The sequence below is a fragment of the Maniola jurtina genome, chromosome Z (genome assembly GCF_905333055.1).
Source record: "Maniola jurtina chromosome Z, ilManJurt1.1, whole genome shotgun sequence".
Classification (NCBI taxonomy): Eukaryota; Metazoa; Arthropoda; class Insecta; order Lepidoptera; family Nymphalidae; genus Maniola; species Maniola jurtina.
The window spans coordinates 4110615-4137948 of record NC_060058.1 but is presented as its reverse complement, the minus strand read 5'-3'; the positions used below and the strand labels follow the sequence as shown (position 1 = coordinate 4137948).

General features: G+C 34.5%; 2 protein-coding genes across 3 annotated transcripts in view; one reads left to right on the top strand and one right to left on the bottom strand.

The window, feature by feature from the left end:
• The first annotated feature begins 2837 nt into the window (after positions 1–2837).
• On the top strand, positions 2838–10810 carry LOC123880760 (TBC1 domain family member 13). Its single transcript, XM_045929058.1, has 10 exons — positions 2838–3041; positions 3703–3776; positions 4183–4308; positions 4852–5030; positions 5344–5442; positions 5825–6035; positions 6168–6369; positions 7392–7514; positions 8091–8285; positions 8563–10810. The coding sequence occupies exons 1-9, from the start codon at positions 3022–3024 to the stop codon at positions 8209–8211; spliced, it is 1155 nt and encodes a 384-aa protein (XP_045785014.1). The 5' UTR covers positions 2838–3021; the 3' UTR covers positions 8212–8285; positions 8563–10810.
• Positions 10811–13295: 2485 nt separating this feature from the next.
• Positions 13296–27334, bottom strand: part of LOC123880761 — a 60218-nt gene continuing 46179 nt past the window's right edge. For both annotated transcript variants that reach the window (XM_045929060.1, XM_045929059.1), the window contains exons 4-6: positions 18638–18802; positions 16172–16346; positions 13296–15278 (exon numbers count right to left, since the gene is read on the bottom strand). In XM_045929060.1, coding sequence (XP_045785016.1) covers positions 15075–15278; positions 16172–16346; positions 18638–18802 — 544 coding nt within the window. In that variant the 3' untranslated portion in view covers positions 13296–15074. The remainder of the gene's footprint in view (positions 15279–16171; positions 16347–18637; positions 18803–27334) is intronic.

The following is a 27334-nucleotide window of genomic DNA, read 5'->3' as shown; positions in this document are numbered from 1 at the left end:
ATACTCTTTGTATCCAACATTCTCTATGGAATGCTTTGGGTCTTCGATCATAGATTTATAGATATACTTAGTCTGTGCTTTGGGTAGACTACTCTACTTTTTTTGACGATTTTGACTGTATAATTTTCTTAATTTTTACTTCGATTTCATGGACGTATTATAAAGTTCGATTTATGTCTTTGTAATTTTATACCGTTTTGGTAAAATATAATTGAGTTTATAATTAAAGCTGACATTATAAAGGTTACATTAATCTACCTATTTAAAAAAAAAATTATTGAAACAAATTATGTCGTATAAAATCGCACAAATGTTAATAAGAAGTATCATTTTATCAATTTGGGTTATGTGCTACTTTTTAACTTCCGAGAGCACAGATTTGACGAGGATAGATAATTTTATAATACTAGGAACATGTGGAGGTTACACCATTGTGACCCTGGGCCTTCTCTTAGAAGCAGGCTTACAACTTGACTCTGATAAATTCCTGGAAGCCTCCTTTATTATTGGAGGTATCGTACTGAGCCTGTTAAGTGCGCTACTTGCTTTTACCGATTACTTCCATGTAACTTATGGATATGAAAAAAATCAATCTATGAGCGCTAGCATGATATTATTTCTGAATATATTATTTTATATCGGAGATGTTATACTTACTTTTGTGTAATATACATTGGTTTTCACTTTATATTTCAATATTTTTAGGGTTCCGTACCTCAAACGGTAAAACGGAACCCTTATAATATAGGATCACTTTGTTGTCTGTCTGTCTGTCTGTCAAGAAACCTATATGGTATTTCCCGTTGACCTAGAATCATGAAATTTGGTAGGTAGGTAGGTCTTATAGCACAAGTACAGGAATAAATCTGAAACCCGCGAATTTGTGGTTACATCATTAAAACAAAATTAAAATGTTTCAATTTTCAAAATAAGATAACTATACCAGGTGGGGTATTATATAAAAGGGCTTTACCTGTACATCCTAAAACAGATTTTTATTTATTTTTATGTAACAATAATAGTTTTTGATTTTGTTGGAAAAAATACCCGAGTACGGAACCCTCAGTGCGCGAGTCTGACTCGCACTTGGCCGGTTTTTTTATTCCTGTAGAGGGAATAAAAGGGGAAAATAAGAGGGTTACTTCTAAAATTATGATTTGCTTTTGGAATTAGTTAGGTGTTCCTAGACATTACACCAACCATTAGGTATGTACATAATGAATAAAAAATTCGGAGTAGTCGGAATTCGATATTTAATTTACTTAACACGCACTTTAAGCAGTTAAAAAAATTAGGTAAGTAATAGAATTTTCTAAAATATATCAATAAAAAATAGCTATAAAGTAAATGGTCAATATTTGTCAGTGAAAGTCCCGTCAAAATAGGTCCAGCCGTTCCGAAGATTAGCCCATTCAAACAGACAGACAGACAAAATTTTAAAAACGTGTGATTCAGGGTACCGTTCAAATAATCATATAAGCTTAATATGAGGTAGATATTTTGAAATTACAGACACTCCAATATTATTTTATTTCTTAATTCTGTCTACTATTCTATACTACTCTATATCTGTACTATTCTTATTCAATCTATACTATTATTAATTAATTATTTTTTATAAATTATTATTTACTAATAGTATCTATAGATAGGTAATAGTAATTAAGCAGGTAAACATGATAAGTTGCAAATCCATAGCTTATTAACGGTTTCTATTATTCTTTTGCAATGTGGAAACAGGGGCGGCTTCCCCATTTCGATTTTCAGTTCAAATAAGATAAAATTTACTGGATTTTCAACACTGACATTTTCATCATATTATTCCCTAAACTTGAGAAAATTTTACTTGCTGGCAGCCTTTGTTCAACAACTGTCAAATACGCATTCCTGTCAATGTCATTCAAGTGTCAAAAGAGCCGAATGGCATGCTTCCAACATGCTTCAATAGTAATACCAACATTATAACACTACACACAGAAAGACAGTACTGCCAACATAACCAAACAAGCAGCTCTGCTAGGGTTCTTCCTAACTTTTTTCTTTCGGTAAAAAAATTTCATGAAGTGCATAGTTACGAAGTTAAAATAAAACAACAGAAATACAAAAAAAATTTTTTATAATTATAGGACTTACTTCAGTAACTAAACAAAATAGGTATTTATCACCTAAGGTATAAATACAAATTTCAAATAAACATCATTTTGAATAATAAAATTAAATAATGTAGGTACATAGACTTACATCAAAATTCATATGAAATAAATCAATTTAATTACTAGTAAGAGCAATCAAAAAACCACAAACTGGCATAGCTGAAGAAGGTATAGAGTTAATTAACTAGTTAAGTACTTCATAATATAAACACCTACTTCAAAGCGTTCCAAACAAGGTCTTGGTACACGGTTATACAACAAAGTGAAAGGTTCTGTTTCTCTATTGCTCAGGTTCAGAAGCCTAAAAATTATGGAGTTATGAAGTCTTATATAAAATAAATTACTAGTTAACTACATAAGTAACTAACTAACTATGTGAACTCTTTGAAAGTGTTTTCATAAATATATTTTTCCTGGCGTCTGATTTGCTTGATTTATGTCGCTAATTACACATTTCCATTGTGTCCTGTAAAGTTATTTTTCTCCAAGTACTTATAATTACCAAAACTTGTAAACATATTTTAGGAAATTTCAGTTTTCGACTGACTTTTATGACCAAAGAGAAAATGGATAGAGTCAAAGAGAATAACCTAATTTTTACTGTGATTTGTGAGTTATCGTTCTGGGTTTGCTGACCTGTATTATTAAAGTCATCCATTTCATACAAAAAAATCTATATGAAGCTTGCCTGCCTGGTAGTATGTGGTCTGTGGTTCGGGTTTCGGCTGTGTTCTTGAATTTAATTTATTTTCTTTTTATTATTTATGTATTTGCCTGGTAGAGCCCAACACTGGATTTACTTAAGTTTTTATCTCTTATTCGTCAGTGGTTTTTAAAACCAATCTACTTCACGAAGCAACGTAGAAGAATGAGTCTCCACAAAGCCAGGTATAATTTGAATGATAAATAAATACACCCCCTGACAAACGACACATATAAAAAGTTTTCATTAATTTGACTATCTAACACACCCCAGCTTTGCTCGGGTGCTATTTCTGAAAATCCTTTCTCTTCTTACATGCAAAATCTCAAGTTTCACCCAGTGGTTTCAGTTGAGTGTTGACATTCACTTACAGATTTTTCTTTTAGGATGATGTATTAGATGATACCCTCGACTTTGTCCGAATTATTAAGTTTTTATAAATTCCGTGAGAACTCATTGACTTTCTAGGTAAGACAGAGCCTATGTTGGTCTCCAGGATGCAGGGTATCTCTGTTCCTTTCACATCAAAATAATGTATCTATGTAAATAGCGTTTAGTGAAAAGGTAGCAGAGAGGTGTTCACAATTTCATATGTATGGTATTATTAGTATATACGGATAGATAGTAGATTAGTTTTAGAGTAAAATTATTAGAAGTTGTTTTGCTTACTTGCCCTGCTTACATATTATGGACTATGGATGGGCCTAATAAGGAAATCTTTTGGAAAACGCTCTATTTATTTGAAACACAATTGTTGCAGCTAAGTGTAGACTGATGAACTCTATAATTGTAATCATATAAATTGTTTACTTATTACTGAAGTAATAAAAGTTAAAATCTTTGCAGAATCAAAGCTTTTGAAGATCTCCTTGAACATGATGTGATCAACATAGAACAGCTACAAAAATTGGCATTTAATGGTAATGACCTTTTTATTCATTGATAAGTATATAATCTCCCATTAAACTAGACAGATATAATTTAGAAATCATAAATACCCAAATTCCTGTCAGGAATCAAATTCCAGTCCTCCCACTTATAAGATTACTTCAGTGCCATCTTAGATCTAAAAAGTGGGCAAGTACAAATAAAGATATGTTCATTTTTGTACATACATATTTAGAAAACTTGTAAGATCACACTTAAAATTCATTTAAATGACAAATTGTATTATGCTGAATTTTATGCTGCAGCATTGGCCAGCGATAGCCTTGACTTTATTAATGCTCTAAACGTGAACTTTAACTTTTTATCGCATATATTATTAGTTTTCAAATGCATGATAATTTATGTCTTTCATTTATAATATTGTTATTAATGTATTAGGGGTGCCGGAAGAAAAAGGATTGCGGTCACTTGTGTGGAAAATTTTACTCCATTACATACCCCATGAAAAAGATGCTTGGCAGAGTACCTTGGTTAAAAAACGTCAACTTTATCAACAATTCATTAGTAAGTATAATCAATAAACAACCAATATAATCACATTACATACCTATTGATCTCCATACTAAATTACAAAATTGTCCACACTAAATCCTAAAGTTTTTAGCAACTTATATCCTACTAGCTGATGCCCGCGACTTCGTTCGCGTGGATGTGGGTTTTTCAAAAATCCCGTGGGAACTCTTTGATTTTCCGGGATAAAAGTATAGTCTATGTGCTAATCCAGGGTATAATCTACCTCCATTCCAAATTCAGCCCAATCCGTCCAGTAGTTTTTGCGTGAAGGAGTAACAAACATACACACACGCACACACATACAAACTTTCGCCTTTATAATATTAAGTGTGATCTGCAGACTGAAGTTAGTCTCTCTGTTGTGTAATCCCATTCAAAAATAAAGAGAGCACTATTCATTTCAAAGTTTAGTCATCTGTAGGTTTCACTCCTACTGTGTGTGAACTGCACACATGTTTATTTTATTGAAGAACACTGCATGAACAACATGCACTTGTCTATATTATATCTATGAGTTTTCGTCTGTTTTTGCAGATGAGATTATAGTCTCACCAGGTGGGCCGGCCGATCATCCATTAAATATAAGTCCAGACAGCTCTTGGAGTACGTACTTTAAAGACAATGAAGTTCTTTTACAAATAGACAAAGATGTACGGAGGCTGTGCCCCGATATTTCTTTCTTCCAATCTGCCACTGAGTTCCCTTGTTCAGAGGTAAGTGTAGATCTTTAACGTTAAAAAAGTGAAGACAAATTCCCATGCTTGGTAATGGGGCGCGGGGACGCCCGCACACACCCACGTCACCTTTCACGAGCATGACACGATTTTAATTTAGTTTTTTTTTGTTTGAAAGGTGGCTTGATCGATTGTGTTCTTAGCTATAATCCAAGAAAATCGGTTCAGCCGTTTGAAAGTTATCAGCTCTTTTCTAATTACTGTAACCTTCACTTGTCGGGGGTGTTATAAATTTTTAATTTACACTTGTTATTAATAATAATATACTACTTAAGTAATATTTTCATTTCAGATTGTGAACAGCAATGGCGTGAAGCGCCTACATAAGCGGGTTGAGCAATCAGTTCTAGAATATTCTACATTGGAGAGAAGAGGCCTTGGTGTGGCTAAGGTAACCACTTTACATCAACTTGAGTATGAAAATTCTTCTTTTTTAAACTATATAAGCCTGTGAATCACACCAAACAAAAAAGAAGCTCCACCACATCTTGTCCTCAGCCTTGCCCAGCCATTTCTTGCCAAACTCTTTATATTATCAGTCTATCTTGATGGAGAGAACCCTTTCCATTTGTACGCGGTCTTTACTCTATAGCTTTTCGGCTCAGTCTGTGACCATGGTTTTCCTGCGGATCTCTTCGTTTCGAAATTATATACTTTAGAGACACTCCTAACATGGTCATCTCCATAGTTCGCTGAGTGAATTTAAATAAGTTGCTAAACCCCTTTGTCAGTGTTTCCGTTTAACGCCATAAGTATGGACGATTTTGTTACAGCTGAGCAACGAAATCCGTCGGTCTGATAGTTTAACGAGTGGAGACTACACGCCACTGAACGAGGGTTGTGAAGCGCACTGGGAAGTCGTGGAACGGATGCTCTTCCTCTACGCCAAGCTCAACCCCGGCCAGGGTTACGTGCAGGGCATGAACGAAATCATCGGACCTATCTACCACACCTTTGCATCGGACTCTAATAAGGAATACCGGGGTAAGAAATTGAGTGTTAAAGCAGCCGACTGCTCAAGAATGGCGGATGCGCAGTTCTAGAGCAGTTGTGTCAACTGCAAACTGCAATTTTTAAATCTGCTTGCAGTTTAAAAAAGTATTCTTTAAATTGCAGAATTCGCAGAAGCTGACTGTTTCTTTTGCTTCACGAACCTGATGGCCGAAATTCGTGATTTCTTCATACGGACATTAGATGAAACCGAGAGCGGCATTAACTATATGATGACGAAGTTGTGTGAGTGTGTGAAGAAAAACGGTCCCGAAGTATCAGCGCGGTTGGAAAAGCAAGAGTTGAGGCCACAATACTACAGTTTTAGGTGAGTGCCAATAACATACAGCTGTCACTTGAAAATTATGACTTGCAAGGAAAATACTTTGCAGACTACGATGTCTTCCACATTGCTTAACCAAGTCTTCATGAAACAAAAATTGTTTATTGAATCCCAATATGTTTCTCACTAAGACTTCATAATATGGGGGAAAAAGAGCTTTATCTATGGCAATAATGACTTGGTGTAATACCAGGATATTATTAGACATTACTCAATAAAAGACGGCAGTCTCAAAAAAACTGATATGTGTCTATCCAGCAACTCCCGCAGAGTCTTTCGAAGACTTCTGTCCACTTAATAGGGAGTTTTCCAATGCATGACCGCTTTCCTCTGCAAGGTCGCCATTCCACCACCTTGGGAACTCAACATCTATCGATTTTTAGGGCTCTGCACCTCAAAGAATTAAACCCTTCTCTCTGGGCTGGTTTCCGCTCTTAAACGTTCCCATCTGTTGTACGCAAAAGGAACCTAGAGGATCACTTTGTTGTCTGTCTATCATATCTGTCAAGATCCGCAAGGGAATTTAAACCTATAGGGTACTTCTCGTTGACCTAGAATCATGATGGGCAGGTAGCAACGTCTTATAGCACAAGTAAACAAATTGGTTGTTACATCACAAAAAATGTTCAAGAAATAATATGGCGCTATCCGTTATTAACTTGTACTGTGAACACCCAACACTGTGGTGTTGTACAGATGTTGGAGCAAACATTACACTAATATTATAAAGGCGAAAGTTTGTATTTGTGTGTGTGTTGTTACTCCTTCACGCAAAAACTACTAGACGGATTTGGCTGAAATTCGGAATGGAGATAGATAATATCCTGGATTAGCACATAGGCTACTTTTTATCCCGGAAAACCAAAGAGTTCTCACGGGATTTCGAAAAACCTAAATCCACGCGGACGAACATTATTATACTAGTTTGAGATTGTCATAGTGCTAGGCTGGGTCTGGGAATGTGAGTTTTACTTCAAAAAGATGATATTGATGTTATTATTTTTCAGATGGTTGACCTTATTGCTGTCGCAGGAGTTCTCATTGCCGGACGTAGAAAGGATCTGGGACTCTCTGTTTGCAGACCCGCAACGCTTCAACTTCCTTATTTACATTTGCTGTGCCATGATATTGTAAGTACAAAAAGTTAATCAACACTAAACCCGACTACTACCCGCCAACTGTCGATAGTTTATTATACATACATAGTACATAAATACACACATAGCCTGCTAAAATCATAACCCTTCCTTTAGGCTTTGCCATAGTCGGCTAAAAATAGTAGACCGAAGACTAGATCCATTTTAACACTGCTATTTTTTACATAAATTACTACTTTGAATAGCATAATAAAAGCGATAGCTTAGTGGTTAGGACGTCCAGCTCCTAATCGGAGGTCGGGGGTTTTAAGTTATTAAATATCACTTTAACAGTTAACATTGTGAGGAAACCTGCATGTTCTCTATAATGTCCTCAAAGGTGTGTGAAGTCTGCCTGCTGCCAATCTGCACGTGGCCAGCGTGGTAGACTATGGCCAAAATCCTTTTCACTCTGAAGGGACTCGTACTCTGTAGTGAGCCGGCGATGGATTGATCATGATGATGATGATCACTTTGAATAAACAACCTTACAGGATCAGTCCGATAATAACAATCGGATGCATTTTTGACAACCAAAGCATTGTGCTTATAATTACGTTTTTCTTACAGATTAGTAAGAAAAAACCTGTTAAGCGGCGATTTCGCGTCAAACGTGAAGTTGCTGCAAAATTTTCCGCCGATGGATGTGTCATTAATACTAAACAAAGCCGTAGAAATATCTAGTTCATAGTTTTGACAATGATGTACACTATATTTTATAAGCTCTTCTATAGTTGAACTTTTAATTAAACAAAGCATTTCGACATTTCCTGGGCTGTCATAGCCTAGTGGTTAGAACGTCCGCCTACTAATCGGAGGTCGGGGGTTCGATCCAGGGCACGCACCACTAACTTTTCAGTTATGTGCGTTCTAAGCAATTAAATATCACTTGCTTTAATCTTCTCCATGTTCTCAAGGGTGTGTGAAGTCTGCCAATCCGCATTAGGCCAGCGTGGCAGACTATGGCCTAAACCCTTCTCATTCGGAGAGGAGACCCGTACTCAGTAGTGGGGCGGAAATGGGTTGATCATAACAATAACATATTTCCTGGGCTGTCAGTTTTCCAATAAATAAATAAATAATAATATGGTTACATAACGACTGATATGAATCACTGACTGTAAGATAAGATAAGATCTATTTGATAGGATAGAAAAAAATTGGCACAATATTTATATAAAATTGAGGTAATGGACTGATCTGTCCTCCTGAACAAAACTACGATGCTAAAACAAAAAAAAATGTTTAGTGGTTAGTTACTGACTTCGTTACCATGGGCCATGGGTTGAATCCTCACCTTGAATAAACCTTTATGTGATGCTCACAGATGTTTGTCCCGAGTCTACTTTTGCTACGAATATACTGTATAAATAATAAAAATATACGTGTATTTTTCTACGTATATGTTGTATTAAAATGCTCTGTAATCGTATTATAAAAAAATTGTGTGAGCTCAGCCTGAAATAGGGAAATAGGAAATGCTTCATTGGCCCATTGACAGTGACACAACTGAACTTTACTATTAAAATATATTATAATATTAAAATATGACAACTGAACTTTACTATTAATTAAAATATGGCATCTTTATTTTACAAATTGACATTAATTCCTGTTAAAATGCTTTATTTAATTAAAAGAAATAATTTAGATTTAGTATATTTTATCTGTTTGTAAGGTGGGGTGCAGGTTAATTCATGTTCTTTGTATTACTAACATTTAGTATATTTTTCTTTATTTTCATTTGTGACGCCAAAGTAGAACAACTGTAAACTGCAAAGGTAGCCTAAGGTACCTTGGATGAAACCAGGTATTTAGCATACCAATTAGATTCTTAACAGAAAAAATTATAACATCATCTCTCAAGAATCCGATCGGTCGGCTGAACACATCCCACTCCGCTGCGCTTCAGTGGAAGGCATCACATCTATCTAACCATACAATCATCTATAATGCAGACCGTTCTACTTTCATAGCCCCAATATTAGGTCCAATATCCACCAGAGCCGAGATGGGCGTAGATATGTTAAGCAGACTTCAAATAATTGACATCCACTCTGGTGGTTATCGGGCCTTATACCTATCCGTCCGACCATCATCTACTTTCTCCATCTCTTTCTAAAATGTACGCCATTCCTGTACACTAACTTTTTATACTGCATACCCACTTTTCTCAATTTTATTTTTAAATCATAATTATGCAGATGTGGACGTAATTAAATTTAAGGGTATTATTTTTTGTGTTTGTGCAAATTCTGTTGTACACAATCTTTAGAGTGAATCCGTCTTCATGATGATTCCTGCAGGAAAGGCAAAAATGCTACTTTTGACATTTGAATGAATCGAATTGTGAATTTGTGTATGTGCATTTTGCAATTTTGACTATCCCGCCGCACGCGCACTATTAATTGATTTTCGTTTTCAATGAATTTGTTGAATGAAACGGACATGCAGCGGAGATTTTGCAATAAGGTCCCGATATTCCCCTTGGTGCACGGAACCCTAAAAAATAAGCAATTTTATACAAATTCATGCATAATTATTTTTACTATTTGAAGAGATTGTGTAGAACCGATATAACAGCATTATATTTTACGATTTAAGCAAATATTCCAATTTTAAGATATCAGACCATTAATGTAACATGTTATATTATTATTTATATTTCCTAATAAAATAAACAATCGAATTATATAAGACTCTTTTACAAATATTTTTACTATTGTTCTTTTATTTTTACTTCTACAAATTATATATTAGTATCGTAAGGAACATATTTCATAGTGTAATATAAGATTTAAGACCTTAGAAATATGATGACATAATAAGATTGCTTTAAATTAAAATTGTGGTACTATATTAATATTGTTGTACTTGAATAATATGTAGCGGTGATAGTGTTGGTCTCATATTTGGGTCGGGGTTCGATTTTGGGCACTTTAACTTTATAACTTTTTGAAATTATATGCGATTAAATATCGCTTCCTTTAACGTTGATGGAAAACAACGTCAGGAAAACGGCACGGCTGAAACTGTCCCTAATGTTCTCAAATGTGTGTGAAGTCTGCCAATCCCCGCTTAACTGATGTGAGTTTTAGACACACATTCAAATTCTCTTATTGTGTAAAAACAAGGCCTATTTTATCATTGACTTTTTTATTCTCACTGGTAATGTTTATGTGCAGTAAATTCATGTCAAATTACGTTTCAAATTATTGTATTAATCTATAATTTAGTATTTAATATATCAGAATGTAATTTTATAAAAATACATCTAATTCCATGCCACACTTTTTTATTTTTCAATTTCCTTTTTATTTCAATTTATCACACTTATTAGAAAAAACCGGCCAAGTCAGGGTCAGACTCTCGCATCGCGGGTCTCGTACTACAGATGTAAAACTATAAGAATCACTTTTGATTACGAACCACAAAGCTAACTTTGTTTGTAGAGGTTTATTGTTAATATCAAAGAAACTATGGTAGTTAGAGCGTTGGTTTTATTTTTTCTGTAAAATATACGTAAACCTCCAGTGACCATAATAATTTCAGATTTTTCGATTAGCAAACTTTGTAGATTTATAACATGGGGAACAGTATTTTTTCGACATTTTGCACGATAAGTCAAAAATTATTATGCATAACAATCTGTTTTAGAATGTTGGGTAGCCCCTTCATAGGTGCCCCACTTGGTATAGTTAGTTATGTTTGACATTAAGAACTATTAGAGTATCTCGAACACATTTCAATTTATTTTTTGAGATGTAACCACAAATTATCGGTTTTCAGATTTATTCCTTTACTTGTACTCATGATTCTAGGTCAACGGGAAGTGCCCTATAGGTTTTCTTGATAGGCACGATAGACAGACAAGAAAGTGATCCTATGAGGGTTCCTTTTTAGATACGGGACCCTAAAAATAGAATTGACACTACTAACCTCAATACATAATTTTGACACTGAAGGGAAATGGAGCAGAAGTGTTCAGCAAATCAATTAGATTATCATATAGAAAAGATGAAAATGGTAAAATTATCTGCCATAGTACCTAAAATTAAGGAGATCCTAATTCCTTGCAGCCTTTGTTCTACAACTACGCCCCTCCTGTCAATGTCATTCAAGTGCCAAAGAGTGCCAAAAAAACCTTGTCACACTGTATAGGTGGTGCTTGGGCTTTAGTATTAAATTTACTTGTAAATATTAAAATAGTAATAAAAAACCAATTCGTATTTAAAGATTTAATATAAATAATTACAATGTAATCGATTTGTACATACTCATTGATTGACAGTAATAATAATAGAAAGTAAATATTTTATACAAATATAATGTCATTTTAGATTCAGTTTTCTATTATTCATCTAATACACTGTAAAATATTGGAAACAAGAATATAATAATTAACATTAGGTCTAATGTCGTGAAATAAAACTCTAACTATATTCCTTCAATGAAGCAAGCCGTCGAATTTTCACTTTTTTAAAATAATAATAATAATATATTGATCCTTAATGACAGTATTTTATTAGAAAATAAAAAACATTATCAAGGAACCTATTATATTTAACGCCAGTCGACAGTAATACGTTAAATCTCAGTACGCACATTAACTGTTGTTACCAAGGGAAGCATTATGGCATGTCACGTGTCAACTTTGTTCCATCTATGGCAAAGGATTCTCAAATGTTTTGTAACTAGACACGCTTTGAATGCGAACCGAATCATGGCAGCTTTTTATTTCTTGTTTCCCTGAACTAACTTCCACTTTTATTCAATCTGGATAATATATCTCCCGCAATAGCTGCCATGGGTTTACCTTACAACTACAATCATATTAAAAAGTAACATTATAATATCCTTAAATCAAAAGTACTTTATAAAATTATGGGAACTTAATAGGTATGGATACAATAATATAATAAGAAGCCTTGCTGCGAATAATCATAAAAAATGTTTGGGCCCTTCATTCCTTCATAACTAACATACTAAAAGCAGAAAAAAGCACCAGTTTTAAAAGAAAATAATATTATTCACTTTGAAATGGCACCTGTAAAATGACATTGTTCCCGCTGTCTCATAATATACAATAATAAATATTTTAAAAGCTTCAAATTATACAGAAATTATTGACCAAATCTTTTGTGCCAACATAGGCACTTAAATATAACAACACAATATTAATAAAAGCAATATAACAATCAATTTAACAAGCTGCAATTAATAGTCCTAATATAAAATGAGACAAAATTAAAACAGTTCCCCAATGAAAATTCTGATGATGAAAAAAATGGCATTGTTGTTTGGTGAATTACCAGACGAATAACTCTGTAATAGATTAGATGAAACTTTTAAGGACAGCCAATATACTATTATAGCTTAATCCCTAGGTGCATTTTATCTACTTAGTCTTGCAGACATGAATTCTTTTTTTGTTAATTGAATATGTATAATCGCCGCCACAAGGCATTATAAATTATGAAACTAACTACACTACCTTTATAAGAACACCCAAAACAACAATCACAAAAATATTCGAGGTCCTCGCTTGTCTAGTATCTGCCTAAGTAATTTTAAACATTGTTTACATAATTTATGCTATCTTGTGACGTCAACTTTTTCAGTTTTTAGTAACATCGCAAGGCATGAAAGCACGGATAGTTAAACAGAAGGTCCTATGAATGATGCTTTGTCTACTGACACAAATCAATGTGTGCGTTTGCACCCTACAACTCTTACAAAGATTACTTTAAATACCTATTACAGATACTCCTTTCCAAATATTTATTTACCGACGGACTGCCTTAATTTCACGGACGCTTAATATCTAGAAATGGTATCTAAAGATCGAATGAAAATAATTTATTTTTAAAATAACCACATATAACAAATAACCTGGATAATAATAAACTGTCTTAAATATTACCTTTCTATTTACCTATCTAACTGAGGAAACATTGATTTAAAGGATCAACCTAATCTTGTTACAATTTTTACAATATTTTTTCATCTTTACGGAATCTACTTGGTTTTTTTTCCAGCACACCATTCCAAGTACTTCCCTATCTATTATCCTCTATTATAACACTATTGTTACATTTGCTTACTAAGTGTATGAGCCCAATTAAATTGCGTTTAGATTATTTCTTTGAAAAAATAGGAAAGGTAGCTGTCACGCAAGTTTTCGAGTCGACTTTAGAACAACTAAGTAATAATTGGATAATAAATAATTTTGTCACTAACCACTTGTTAAGTTTACAAGCACCCTACTTGGCCACTGAGTTTTAATAACATAAATATGTGAAGATATTATTATATCATATGATATAAGTTATTTTTATAATAATATATAATCATATATTGGCCAGTGAAGTACCATCAAATCTTAGCAATATTATATACATAACCATATTATTGGACGCAAGCTTGCAGCTAAGAAATGGCATACAAATTATTATAGTACTTTCGGAAAGTGTAGCTATTAATTTCGATTTGAAATGGGGTACTTTCAAATACTATAGAGAGGGGCTACAAAATATTATATTGAGTAAGCAGTCTTAAATCCAACACCACAGGGTCCTATATTTAATGATACAATAAAATCAATATACGAGATCATTACTGCTCTTATATCTCAGTACAACCTTCACAGCAGCTGACAATATTATGCAGAAAGTTTGAAATATTATGACACTGTATAAGCATACATACATACAAGTGAAAATTCTATTACTGTCGCTGATATATTTCTAAGTTCTAGGTAAATTATTATATTTTAAAGATTATAATACTTTTTTTATAAATAAACATATAAAAATATACATTTAAAATTATGTATTTAAACATTATTTAACTCAGTAACAGTTTTAAAATAAATTATCATTGATTATATTCAAAATTATTATGATATTTTAACACCTCACATGATTTTTTTGTGATAAAGTGATCTGATTTTAGTCACAATAACTGCAATATTAGTTTTAAATCTCTTCAATAAATTACATCTTTTTATTTTAAGATTTCTTTAATATTATACTGTTGTATTCTTGCTGAGATTCTCTTTAAAAATTATAGGAAGTAATAATAAACTCAAATTTAGTAGTGGGCTTTTGTATCTCTACAGCTGGAACAATCATAATCTAAAACCGTCTCATCTCACCAGACTAGTCAAATAATAAAACTTTTGTACCCTATCGCAAGTAGTATAACTGTTACGATACTTATAAAACAAAGTAATAACAGATAAAACAAAAACTGTTACATTAAAAATGCAACTGTGAATAATAAAAAAACACGCTTATAAATATCGAAGTACGCAAAAGTACAGGCCAGACAACAACTAGTTATTTTTTATTGTAATGCAATATTTTTTTTAATTTTTAAAACGTTTGAACACATAGGCTTTCCTGGAGATATAAGTAATTTGAACATGACTTTAGGTACTTCTCGTGGTAGAAACGTGTGGGAAATGATATAGCACCGAGTAAACACCATATTGGGAGTATGCTAGAAAATGGAAAGCATAGTGTGTACTGGCTGAGCGGTGAGGCCGGGGCGTTACTGGATGACGCAGCACTTGCACTTCTGCTTCTTCTTGATGGTGACGTGTTCGGGCTGCAGCGGCTCCTGCGGCGGCGAGCGCTGCACCTCCACCGGCCCGGCGCGCACCTCCGGCACCGCCGCGCCGTTCTTCGTGCCGTTGGCGGTCTTCTGCTGCACCGGGCTCACCACCTTCGTCTGCGGCGAGGCTGGAGGACTAGCCTGCACAGCCGATAATAACAACTACTCATTAATAGTCCATCAATATCGAGAACTAGCAAAAAGTTGAAAACTAGAAACCCGACTGCGAGCGTCTTAATAAACGCTGAAATATTACAGTAAAATTGTTTTTCTGTCGCTTGGTATATTTTAATGTCATTGTACATTTATATTCATGAGCTCAGAATTTTTTCCTCTTTCATTTGACATCCCACTTGATACAATAGCAAAAAAAAATTTTTGGAGACCCCCTTTTTTTGAGGTAACATCAGTTAGGCAATTTTTTTCGTATAAAATTCCTTATAAATTTATTTATTTCGTATAAAAAAACCTCATCCATCAAAATCGGCCCAGTAGTTTAGGCACTACGGTGGAACACACAGAATCTGGATACAAACATACATACACACATACATAGACTGCTAAAATCATAACCCTTCCTTTGGTTTTCCGCAGTCTGGTAAAAAGCGGTTACAGCCTAGTCTGAGTGTACGGAGTTCGATCCCGGACCTACTACAATTTATATTTATATATAGTATTGATTACTACGGGATCAAGAGTACTTTTCGGAATCATGTGCGCTTAGGCAATTAAAATATCACTTGCTTGACGGTGAAGGAAAACATCGCGAAGAACTTGCACACCTCAGATTTCTCTATGTTCCCCCCGACAAAAGGTTACAGTAACTAGAAAAAAACCGGCTGAACCGATTTTCTTGGATTATAGCTAAAAACACTCTCGATCAAGCCACCTTTCTAACAAGAAAAACTAAATTAAAATAGTTTTATTAGTTTAGGAGCTACGATGCCACAGACAGATACACACGTCGAACATATAACACCCTTCTTTTTGGGTCGGGGGTTAAAAAGAAAACATGCTAGAATCTAGATACTCACATTAACATTGTTTGCATGCACTTTTTCCTCCTGTTCGTCACAAATCGGTATCTGATTTGTGATAGGCGGCGTGGGCGTGATGGGCTTCCCGCCCTTGATCAGGGAAACAATCTCGTCCGCCTCGCGGCTCAGGTCGCCGTCTGGACGAAATGGGTTATCCCATCCGCTCTCAGTACTAGAATAGATTATGACCGTCATTATACCATTTAGAATACATAATAAGTAAGTTACAAATATAATGGAGGCTCAAAGCCTCCGTTCCGATCGATTGAATCCAAGAGCTCGTTCACACAGGCTGCGTAAGCGTAACCGTAGCGCGTACTATTGCGTTGTAATATATGGAACTGTATGAAACATGGCATACCGCTTGCGTGGCGTCAACGTTCGCGTAGACTTAATGCATGCAGTTACGTCTATGGGTTCACGCGCGTCACTACGCACGTGTCACGTGTACGTGCTGCATACGCAATTGGTGTGAATCGGCCAACCGTTTTAAAGTACGGTTTTGCCAAAGGACTAACCTAGTCTAAACTAGTGGGACATGACATGGACACACACCCATGTTAATCTTAATTAAGTGCAATTTTGGAGTCAATTAATTTCCATCTCAAGAAAATGCCGCAAATACTTTGTCAACAAGAAGCCAGCCATTTATAGCCAGAATTCTGTATGTTAAAGACATTTTCATCTTGAGAAAAGCTGCAATAGAAATTGTTAGCAAAAAATTCGGAATCCTACGTGTTAATTTATTTCGAGAAAAAGCTGCTATAGCATTATCAGCAAATATAATAGGAATGGAGTAGTTAGTTCTAATATATAGAATGGTTAACAGGGCTCTCTCCGTCACTTGCTCCATACAATCGTAGTTCTAATTTCATTTGAATACTAAGCAACCAAAGTCCATGAAATTTTGCAGACATATTCTAGAAACTAATACCTGTGTCTGTGAATTTACCTAATTACGAATACCGGTGTTTTAGATTTTTCTAAAAAGATGTAGTTTTGAAATTACAGGGGCTCAAAGATTTATATGTGAATTTTTAAGACCGCGTAACTTTGAAACGAATATTTCAACAGAAATCTGGAAAACCACACACATAGATATTAGTTTCTAGAATATGTCTGCAAAATTTCATGGACTTTGGTTGCTTAATATTCAAATGAAATTGGAACTACGTTTATATGGAGTGAGTGACGGAGAGACCCCTCTTAAGTCTGAAGAAAAGTTTGTTGAACAAGCTCAAAAGCCAAACATGCCACTGGCCATGATGTTATAAGCAAGAGCTACAATTACATTCGTCTGGATAAAGTCTTGTTTGTGTAAACCAATAATTTAACTGCGCAGTACATGGATATTGTTGGTTCTAGGTAAATAACATTAAGGTATACGTACACTTGCAGCACAATACATTAGCCTATAATGGTGCATTATTACGATTCTATGAAAAGGCTTACAATTTAATCGACAAATGCAGTTTTTATTGTGTCCCTCGAAGTGAGGTCACAATTTGTGTGTATAACAATACATGAGCATTACCTATGAGGCACCATAGTTCCTATTTTGAATCTAATTTAAATCCTAACTCTCATTTAGTTTAAACTGTATACTTGCCATGCTTTACCGCAGTCCTAAATCATATCAAGTGCCTAGTATCTTTTTAATTAATGTATGAACCCTGAGTTCACACTCGACACTAACTCCACCTGAATAGGCAACTTCTAGGCAAGCACGCTTCATCTTAGGCTGCATCATCACTTGCTAGCAGGTCTGATTGCAGCCAAGCGCTAGTCTATATAATTTAAAAAAAAAAAACCTGACTCTATTCACAATACAGCCTGGAAATAGCTTATGATGGAATCTTGAACATGGAAATGTACTATGTACAACACATGGACTTTTAATTAAATATGGACAATGCCAGCATAAGGAACATGATATACAGCACACTTTTCCATGCTTTAGTTGCTGTGAGTCGAGTCAGACTGGAATTAGAGTGTGTTTGTGTAATGTGCCAAAACTTTAAATCTGACAATTTACATGGACCAACATTCTCTAAGTACACAGGGATCGTAGATAGTACTATATTTGAGATCAAACAAGATTGTATAAATTGATGGTTATTGACATGGCTTAGCTTATTATTGAGAAGTAACTATAAAAATAAAACAACAGACGAGGTACTTATGGAACATGATTTTTGTTCTTTCTGTAAAATTGCAATGATATAGACACAGCAATATAATGTAAATCCATGTCAGTGTATAAGCAATGTTGATTGTTACCAATGTTTGCTAATTTGAAATTTCGCACGAGAGGCTTAGAAGTAACTAGTGTCAAATTAATAGATTTACATAATATAGTTTGATTTTTATTGTATAGTTATAATAAGTTAATTCAGTGCCCGGTCAAACTAACTGTGGTTTATTTTAAGTTAATAAATATAAATATATAATATATATACATACCTGATTTGTCTATTATACATAGTGTGGTCTGCCATGTCAACGTTGACTGCAGCAGAGAGCAAATCTGCGTAGAGTACGTGCGACTCCGACTGCACCGGAGGCGGAGATAGACACTGTGGCCGCACCCCCTGGTAGAAGGACACGCGGACTTTGGAACGCTCCGAACTGAAACCGACAAGAATGACAAGTTATAATCTCTTTACATTGTATTCTTGTTGTGATCATATCCATTAAATCTATACATATAAGACTCGTTTTGACTAACAGACTGATCTACGAGTATCTACACAGACTAACCCACTGCGGTTAGAAACTTTAAATCTCAGTATCTTTTTATGGTGTACGATAAGTAAAATTACTTTAAAACTAAATTTTATTTTACTTTTACTTTATTCCTCATTGCTGAGGGTCGTAATACCTTCCAATTACCATATGAAATGGTCAGGGTTGTCCTGGGAAATAGTGCATAAGTCGACAATTAAAAGTACGATTTCCATGCATATTTTTAAGAGATATTATCAAATTTAACATGGTCTCTGGGCATGGTGGATGGGCTCATTACATGGTGAACAGTTTATGAGATAGGGGAAATGAAATCTGGAAATTTCTGTCAAATCTCACAAGTGAACTATTACAGTTCTTACCATTTACTTGGATACCAAGGAGAATTTGTATCATATATTATATGTGATATAGCATAACAAATAAATATAATATATATATAAAATCAAAAATAATTTACACAATAATACTTAACCTCAAAATTTTACATAAATACTTAAAGATCAACAGTAATATACTATACATACTTATATTATCAGGAAAAACAAGAAGCAAATATACTTTCGCTTGCCAAACTTAAGATACTCTAATTTATTAGATAATAATACAGTGCTTACTATGCATTTCAACTAAGAAGAGCGACACCATATTTGTAATTTTTTGTAGGCGGTGGCACAATTATGTGACTTACCAAGGCGTTATTTTCTCAATTAAAATGCATGATAAGCACACTATAGCCTACACTTATACTCTAATAGTCTAAATCAATAAATAATGCATCTATCCTATCTGCAATAAATTATTTTCAGGCATACTTAATAGTAATCAATCTGCCTAGAATCTTGTCGATAAGTTATTTAAATAATGAATCCTAAGATTACTGGATAGAATGAATTATCTATAATAATCTGTCAATAAGACTTTACTTAAGGCTATCGTTGTCAACGATCCCCCGTCGATTTCCTACGTATGATATTATTGTTCTTATCTCTATCTGCCCTGGTTCGTGCATTCTCGGTTCCTAGATCGGTACATTTGTGATAACCAATTGAAATTGCTGTGATTGGCTGAATTTACCATGTTCTTGCTGCGACAGTGAGTTTGAGCCACTAGCGGAACAATGTTAGCCGGTCAGAAATGATTGCAATTAGTCAACCTGTTTGACGTCCGTGTTCTGTTTTCGATTACAAAAAAGAAAAAATTGTTGTTGCAATCATCAATTTTAGCAAATAGTGAAAGAGAGTCGGCCAATCAGAGGTCACAACTACCGTCACACTTTCTGTCACACTATGGCAGTAGGCATACCGAGTAATGAAAACAATTTTTAAATTCTGTCTAGGAAGTAGTAGGGTTGCCACCTGCCTCTTTTTGATTTACAGGCTACCACCATCAAAAATACGGGGTTTAGATTTGAAGAAATTTGAAATTAAATACTTCATATTTAAAGAAATAGGCGGTGGTTCTCTCTGAAATGCATGGAAAGCCTATTTAGATATTTTAGTTTATTTGTAAGTTTTGTATTTTTTCTCCGTATGTTGCCGTGTCTTGATTGGTGAACAATGTTTGCAATGTGGTTTTAAATAAAAGATTTATTTATTTAAATAGCTTTTAAAAACTCTTAAGTTTTGTAAAGCAAAATGTTATACATTTCATGCATACAATCTTTTCATTTTAACTTAAAATTACATTTAATTTGTAATTCCACCTTCACAGTATCAATACTATGGCGGTAGCCAGGAATCGATTGCGGGAGAGGTTTTATCAGGGCCGGAACTGAATCCTGTCATGAGGAAAAAAACATTCGCTCAACTTTATGGGCTAATTACCTGGTTAGTGGAATTTCGCCTTTCAATTTGTCAGTGAGATAAAATACAACAATAAAAAAGCGCGAGCGCAGTGAGCGTAAGTGTTTTTGGTTCAATACAGAAAAAATTAAAGTGAAAGGGAAACGAGTTTAGCCATAGCAAGATTATATTTTTAAAGCTTCCTATCCATACTAATATAACGAATACGACAGTATATCTATTTGCCTATCTACCCTTTCACGGCCCATCTTCTTTACCAAAATTTTGGTACTTACTATTCAGAGGTAACTTGCATCCCAGACATTTTTTTTTAGGCGGCTTTTTAGCCCGGAAAATCCCCCACGGAATTTTTTAAAATCTAAATTCATGCGAACGAAATTGCGGAGTTTACACCAAGTAATACAAATTCAAAGCGCGAGTGAAGTGAGCGCGAAATGTTTGATATATTTCCAAAAAAAATTGGTAAGCAAATGCAAGAAATAGTGTAAGTATTATTTTAGGCTTAGGTTTTTGACGGATTCCCAGGCGCAGTCGCCATTTCTAAATTTCTGGTCTGATGGGAGGCTTCGGTCATGGCTAGTTATATGGTTACTATGGCCCTAACGGCCAAGAAATTAGACTGCATCATCACTTACCACTAGAAAAGATTAAAGTCACGGGCTAACTTGTATAAAAAAAGGCTTACATCCTCAAACCAAGCCCCGCTGCCTTGGCTACGACCATGATCAATATCGAGTGGGTTTCGGCTACGCATTGCCGCAAAAGGAAAATATTCTTTCTACTGGACATAACGTCAGTGTTTGATTTCGCCAGCCAGGTTTCTGTATCCCGAAATACGGGGTAACCAGTAAAATACGGGGCCTCTGGCAACCCTATTCGGAAAACACTGTCACATTCAAGTTAATGTCAAATATTTTGTTTTCAATTACAGAAAGCTGCATCAATCATTATTACAATATTTTCTTTGTTATGATTGGCTGAATTTTTGAGTTTGAGCCAATAAACAGACTGTTTGCCAATTAAACGTCATAACAATATAAATGCCAGAAAGTTTAACCAAATAAAACAAACTTAATGAGAACCTAGTGAGAATGCAAACGACACACAATTTATAATACATATTATGTTAGTCGTATATAATAGATATTATAGTAGTCGTTCACTTTGGTAATAGTCAGATTGTCATCAGTAAAATTGATATTGGTTGATGTATCGTAAATTATTGTTTCGGTGACAAATATTTTTATTATCTATTTATCTTTGAACAGAATGGAATAGAATGAAATGGAATGGAATACAATGATAAATTTTTATTCCTGTAAACTTTTAGGTAAACTTCAAAGTGTTTTTGGATGGTCAGACAAATTTACCACTGGTTCGGAATGCCGTTCCTACGTTTTCTAGGGTTTCGTACCTCAAAATGAAAAACGGAACTCTTATAGGATCACTTTGTTGTCTATCTGTCTGTCTGTCGTGTGTGTCAAGAAAACCTCTAGGGTACCCGTTGACTCAAAACCATGAAATTTGGCAGGTAACCTAACTGCGTAATTTTGGGTAGTTTTTTTAATCGATAAAGAAAGTTTGCGACATTGTTCAATAAAAAATTTGGATTCCAACTCCTCAATCCTGATGTTGCAGGGGACCTGACTACTAAAGCTAATGGGATTTAAAAAGTGTCGATTATTAATTGATATTGAAGGTATAGGATGCTGTAAGAAATTGCATTCCTAAATCCTGGTGATCCCTCGGGATTTGAAAAGGATCATCCGTTTAAATATTCTTACGTGATACAGAAACAAGTTGCATCCCGGGGACGGGCTATTACGGAGAGGCAACTTTTGTTCTGGGAAATGAAAGGATCGGGATTTTTAAAAACCTAAATCTACGCGAACGAAGCTGCGGGCATTAGCTAGTTGTAAATATATTTAAAAGCTACTATAAGATAATAGATAAGGTACTTATTTCCTTATATTTTTATTGTATGGCAGCGCGCGGTTTTAAATTATAAATTGCACGTCCTGTCCTTTTCTGTAATACATTTTTTTTTCAATATCTACCGCTTTATCTCATAGCAAGAGTCCGTAAGACATAATACAGTGAAAATAGGCAAAATATACAATTTTTGCAGTTTCCACGTCAGTACCTGTCGAATTTTTCTAACAGTGTAAGCAGCAGAGCTGAGTTTACCATCAAGTGTTGATATGTGGGTGTTCCATAGAAGCTTTGCATCTAACATTATACCGAGAAACACGGGGTTCTCCTTTATTTTCAACATATGATTATTTATCAATGAACTTATGTCATTTAAGGTCCTGGTATTGGGCAGTGTGAATTCAACACACTTAGATTTCTTTGCATTTGGAAGTAAATTGTTAGCAATAAATCAGAGAGTGACCTGTGATATGGCATTACATATAGTATACATTGTCAAAAATTATAATATTAAAGCTGTGCGTATTGCGTGAGGAATAGGTTGCAAGAGAGTTGCAACTTGCAGGGTTTGATGCATGCGCTATTGCCAGCAAACATGAGACATATTTTTATCTACAGGCAACGTCTGAGTAGGTAACGCATACGTCTAACGCAAGTTGAAATGTACCAGTGTATTTAGTTAGACCTATCGACAAGTTTGGAGTTGGGTGCAGTCTAAATGTGGCCCGTGTGTTTAGACTGTCAGTTTCTGTCAGTTTCACGTGTCGTCCCCCGCACTTCACCACCCTGCTTGCACAAATCGAGACAGCACGAAATTTTCAAGATTTCTGGGTGTAATTTCTGGTTTTCGTAGTTCCCACACAATTATAACAATATAAAATATAGAACGATAATTTTTTTACTACATAATATTCATTAAATTTTCTAGGTCTGTGGTTTTTCCAAATTTCATTAAATTGCTCCATTGTCTAGAAAAACGAGCACAAAGTTGGGCCTTTTTTTAAAGAAAAATACAAATCTTTGAGCCCCTGTAATTTTAAAACTACATATTATTAGAAAAATCTAAAACACCACAGACACAGATATTAGTTTCTAGACTATGTCTGCAAAATTTCATGGACTTTGGTTGCTTAATATTCAAATGAAATGGGAACTACGATTGTATGGAGTAAGTGACGGAGAGAGTCCTGTTAACAACATTACTTAAACTTATTTGTCAGGAAACCTATTTGTCCATACAAGTTTTGACAAATAACTATGCTGCTAAATAACTTATGTATAGATCACAGACAGATTGATCAATTAAGTTTGGTCATCAGCAGACTTAGTATGTTGTCAAAAAAGACCATACAATTTTTGACAGTTAAAACTTACTTAGTTAATACTTGCTAAGTATTTATTGCAAGTATTAATCAACAGATTGATAGGTTGTTTATTAATTTTGGCTTTATAATATAATTTTAATGTTCAGAATATGTAAAATTCAAAACTATGTACTTGTCAAACAATTGATAGTAAATTATCGTTTTGCGTAGTTATGCAATCATGCCGTGCATTCATGGCGCATTAGCAAGCAAAACACATATTATGCATGTGTTAACTCAGAGGCAATTTAGCATCTCCCGTTCTTTTCATAGTAGATGACTGTTCGCCACCCACACCTTATTATCTCTAATATCAAATCCTATACAGGCACACTTAGTGTGTTTATTTGATTCAACAAGTTATTACTTGACTGATCAGATGAGCATGCTCATCTGATGGTCACAAATTTTCATTACTTAATTAATTATTCTTTAGAATCTCTATTGTGTAACTATATGAGAATATAAACATAAAATAAATAAAGCCAATTTTTTTGTTACTTATGCTTCTTATTTACAAGTGTAAATTAAAAAATTTCAACACCCCCGACAAATCATTTTCAAATAAATAATTATGTATATCTAGGCAACGTCCATCTTGACAGCTTGACATTTGTCAATTGACACTTGAATATTATGAACCTAAGGGTTATCTAACCTTCTTTTCTACAAGAAAACTAGAAAATAGCTGATAACTTTTAAACGGCTGAACCAATTTTTTTGGATTATAGCTAAGAACACTCTCGATCAAGCCACCTTTCAAACAAAAAAAAGTAAATTAAAATCGGTTCAATCGTTTAGGCGCTACGATGCCACAGACAGATACACAGATACACAGACACACAGATACACAGATACACACGTCAAACTTATAACACCCCTCTTTTTGGGTCGGGGGTTAAAAATGCATAGTAAACGTGTATAAAAAGTCATTCAGAGAAAATTCAACTGTCATATGTAGTTGCAGAGGCTGGTAGAGATCACACCCACACATATCCGAATGTAAGGTCATTCTTATAATGAATTCATGACATCAGACAACTTTAAAGAGTTGATTGTATGATCTGAAATTGATGTAGGTACTTAACGTACATAGTTACAGATAGTTTTACAGCTCTGCACAATATCACTACCTACGTATAATCATGGTCTATACATATAAATATATGTAGAAGCACTTGCTTATAAAAAATGAGGTCATATCATGGATCAGGACATTTGTGATAATAATTCTTAATTATATAAATATATCTAGATAATGACATAACTATGTATACCTAATAAAAATGTTGTTATTTAATTAGGTACTCACATAGGTAGATACAAACTTACATATTATTTTATTAACAGTTAATCAGCTGAATAGATGTATACGACTGTGTAAGCATATATAAAATATTAATTTGTTCTAAAATGTAATAAAATAGGTAGACTCTGATATTTTCAAATGGAAAATAAGTGTGATTGTTCAAAGCAATCATATCATCGAGTTTATGAGATAAGGTATTAAGAATAACATACAATATTGATCTCTTCAATAGTGATAAGAAGTAGGAAATCAAAGATACTAGCACAAAATAAGTTGAAAATGCCGCTCAGCAACAGTTTGATACCCTGATGACAGGGCGTTCCTGGGTCACGAATTACGATCAGTGATAGTGGAAATTTTAATGAATAGAAGTTGCACATTTACCGATTTTAATAAGTAGGTACGTGGTCAGAGCTGACCTTGGGCCGCAAGTTGCATGATGGAATTAAAAGTAGCTTTATGTTTTTAATTCAGTCCTCGTGACGTCACCCTGACCGAATTCTCGACACAATAAATTTCGCGAACATGTCAAGTTAAGTCGCCACAGCTTCGTACGAGACTGTCTCTACATCGCCGATAATGGGTGGGGCATTCTTAAAAATAAATGCTTCTCACCAAATACCATGTTTATTCGTCTATTGAATTCAGTGCGCAGCATAACAAGGATGACGCGAACGGCGAATTAGTAAATAACATACCTTACTAATTATTCACGATACGGCGATCACATTGAAACACACGTCTTCGGTAATCACTTTTTAAAAAGGTAACAGGCAATTACAGTACAAGTTAAAAACAATAGCCCAATTTACGGGCTAGATTCACTCGGAGCTTCACAACAGAGAACAGTTCCACTGCGTTCACAACATCGATCTCGGAAGTAGCGGTCGCGCGCGGCCGTGGCGAATGGAAGCGGGCGGAGCACATTCGTTTCGTGTATTCGTGCCAACCTAGTGACGTACTAGCCATTCACGAACACGAATCACGATTCCTTCTCGTTTCTCGCTGTATCTCGATAACTTTAATCGGGTAACTTTGATACGAATATCGTTGTTGAGCGCTCTACCTATTTATTTTACTTACGTATTTTCCTTATATCTGACCAGAAATATAGAAAACTTGCTTTGGGGGCGCCACTTTTGGCTTTTTATTACAATTATTACACTTTAGTTGCACTAGTAGTTACTGTACATAGGTTTATACTATATATATAGTCTTGTAGAATTAAATAAAATAAGTACCAACCTAGGTTTTTATACATAATCGCGTAAGTAATCAAACTCTACCAACGAACTCTACTTTTTTTTGAGGCTCTCACATTATTATTATATTAAGCTGTATGAACTATGGACTACGACCTTTGCCTTTCCTTAGAGGGATACTTTATTACAAAGCTTATTACACACTTTATTATTATTTATTCAAGGTTCTTTATTTGCTGATTATGAATGTAACTAAAGATAAGAAGATTAAGCGATGTCCTGTAATCGATATCTCGCAATATTTGATGATTGGACATTGATTTTAGTTGGGTCTTTGTGTTTTATTTTACTTAAAAAGTTTAAATTATGTATTTATTGCGTGGCATTTCTAATATTTGGAGCTTTTATCACAGTTTAACATCTCAGCAGATCTCGGGCAACAACATAGAAACTTTCACTTTGAGATCAAATAATAATATAATTACTTAATAAATAGTACGTACCTAGTAGGTACCTATTATACCTATGTATATTATATTTTGTGAGCAAACACAGACTATTATAGGTAGGTAACATCATCAAGATCAACGCATCGCCAGCTCACTACTGAGCACAGGTCTCCTTTTAGGTTTAGGCTATAGTCCACCACGCTGGCCAAGTGCGGATCGGCAGACTTCACACACCTTAGAACATTATGGAGCACTCAGGCTTACAGGTTCCCTCACAATATTTTGCGTCACCGTTAAAGCAAAGAAAAGTTAGAGGTGCATGTCCGGGATCGAACCCCCGACTCCCCGAATGGT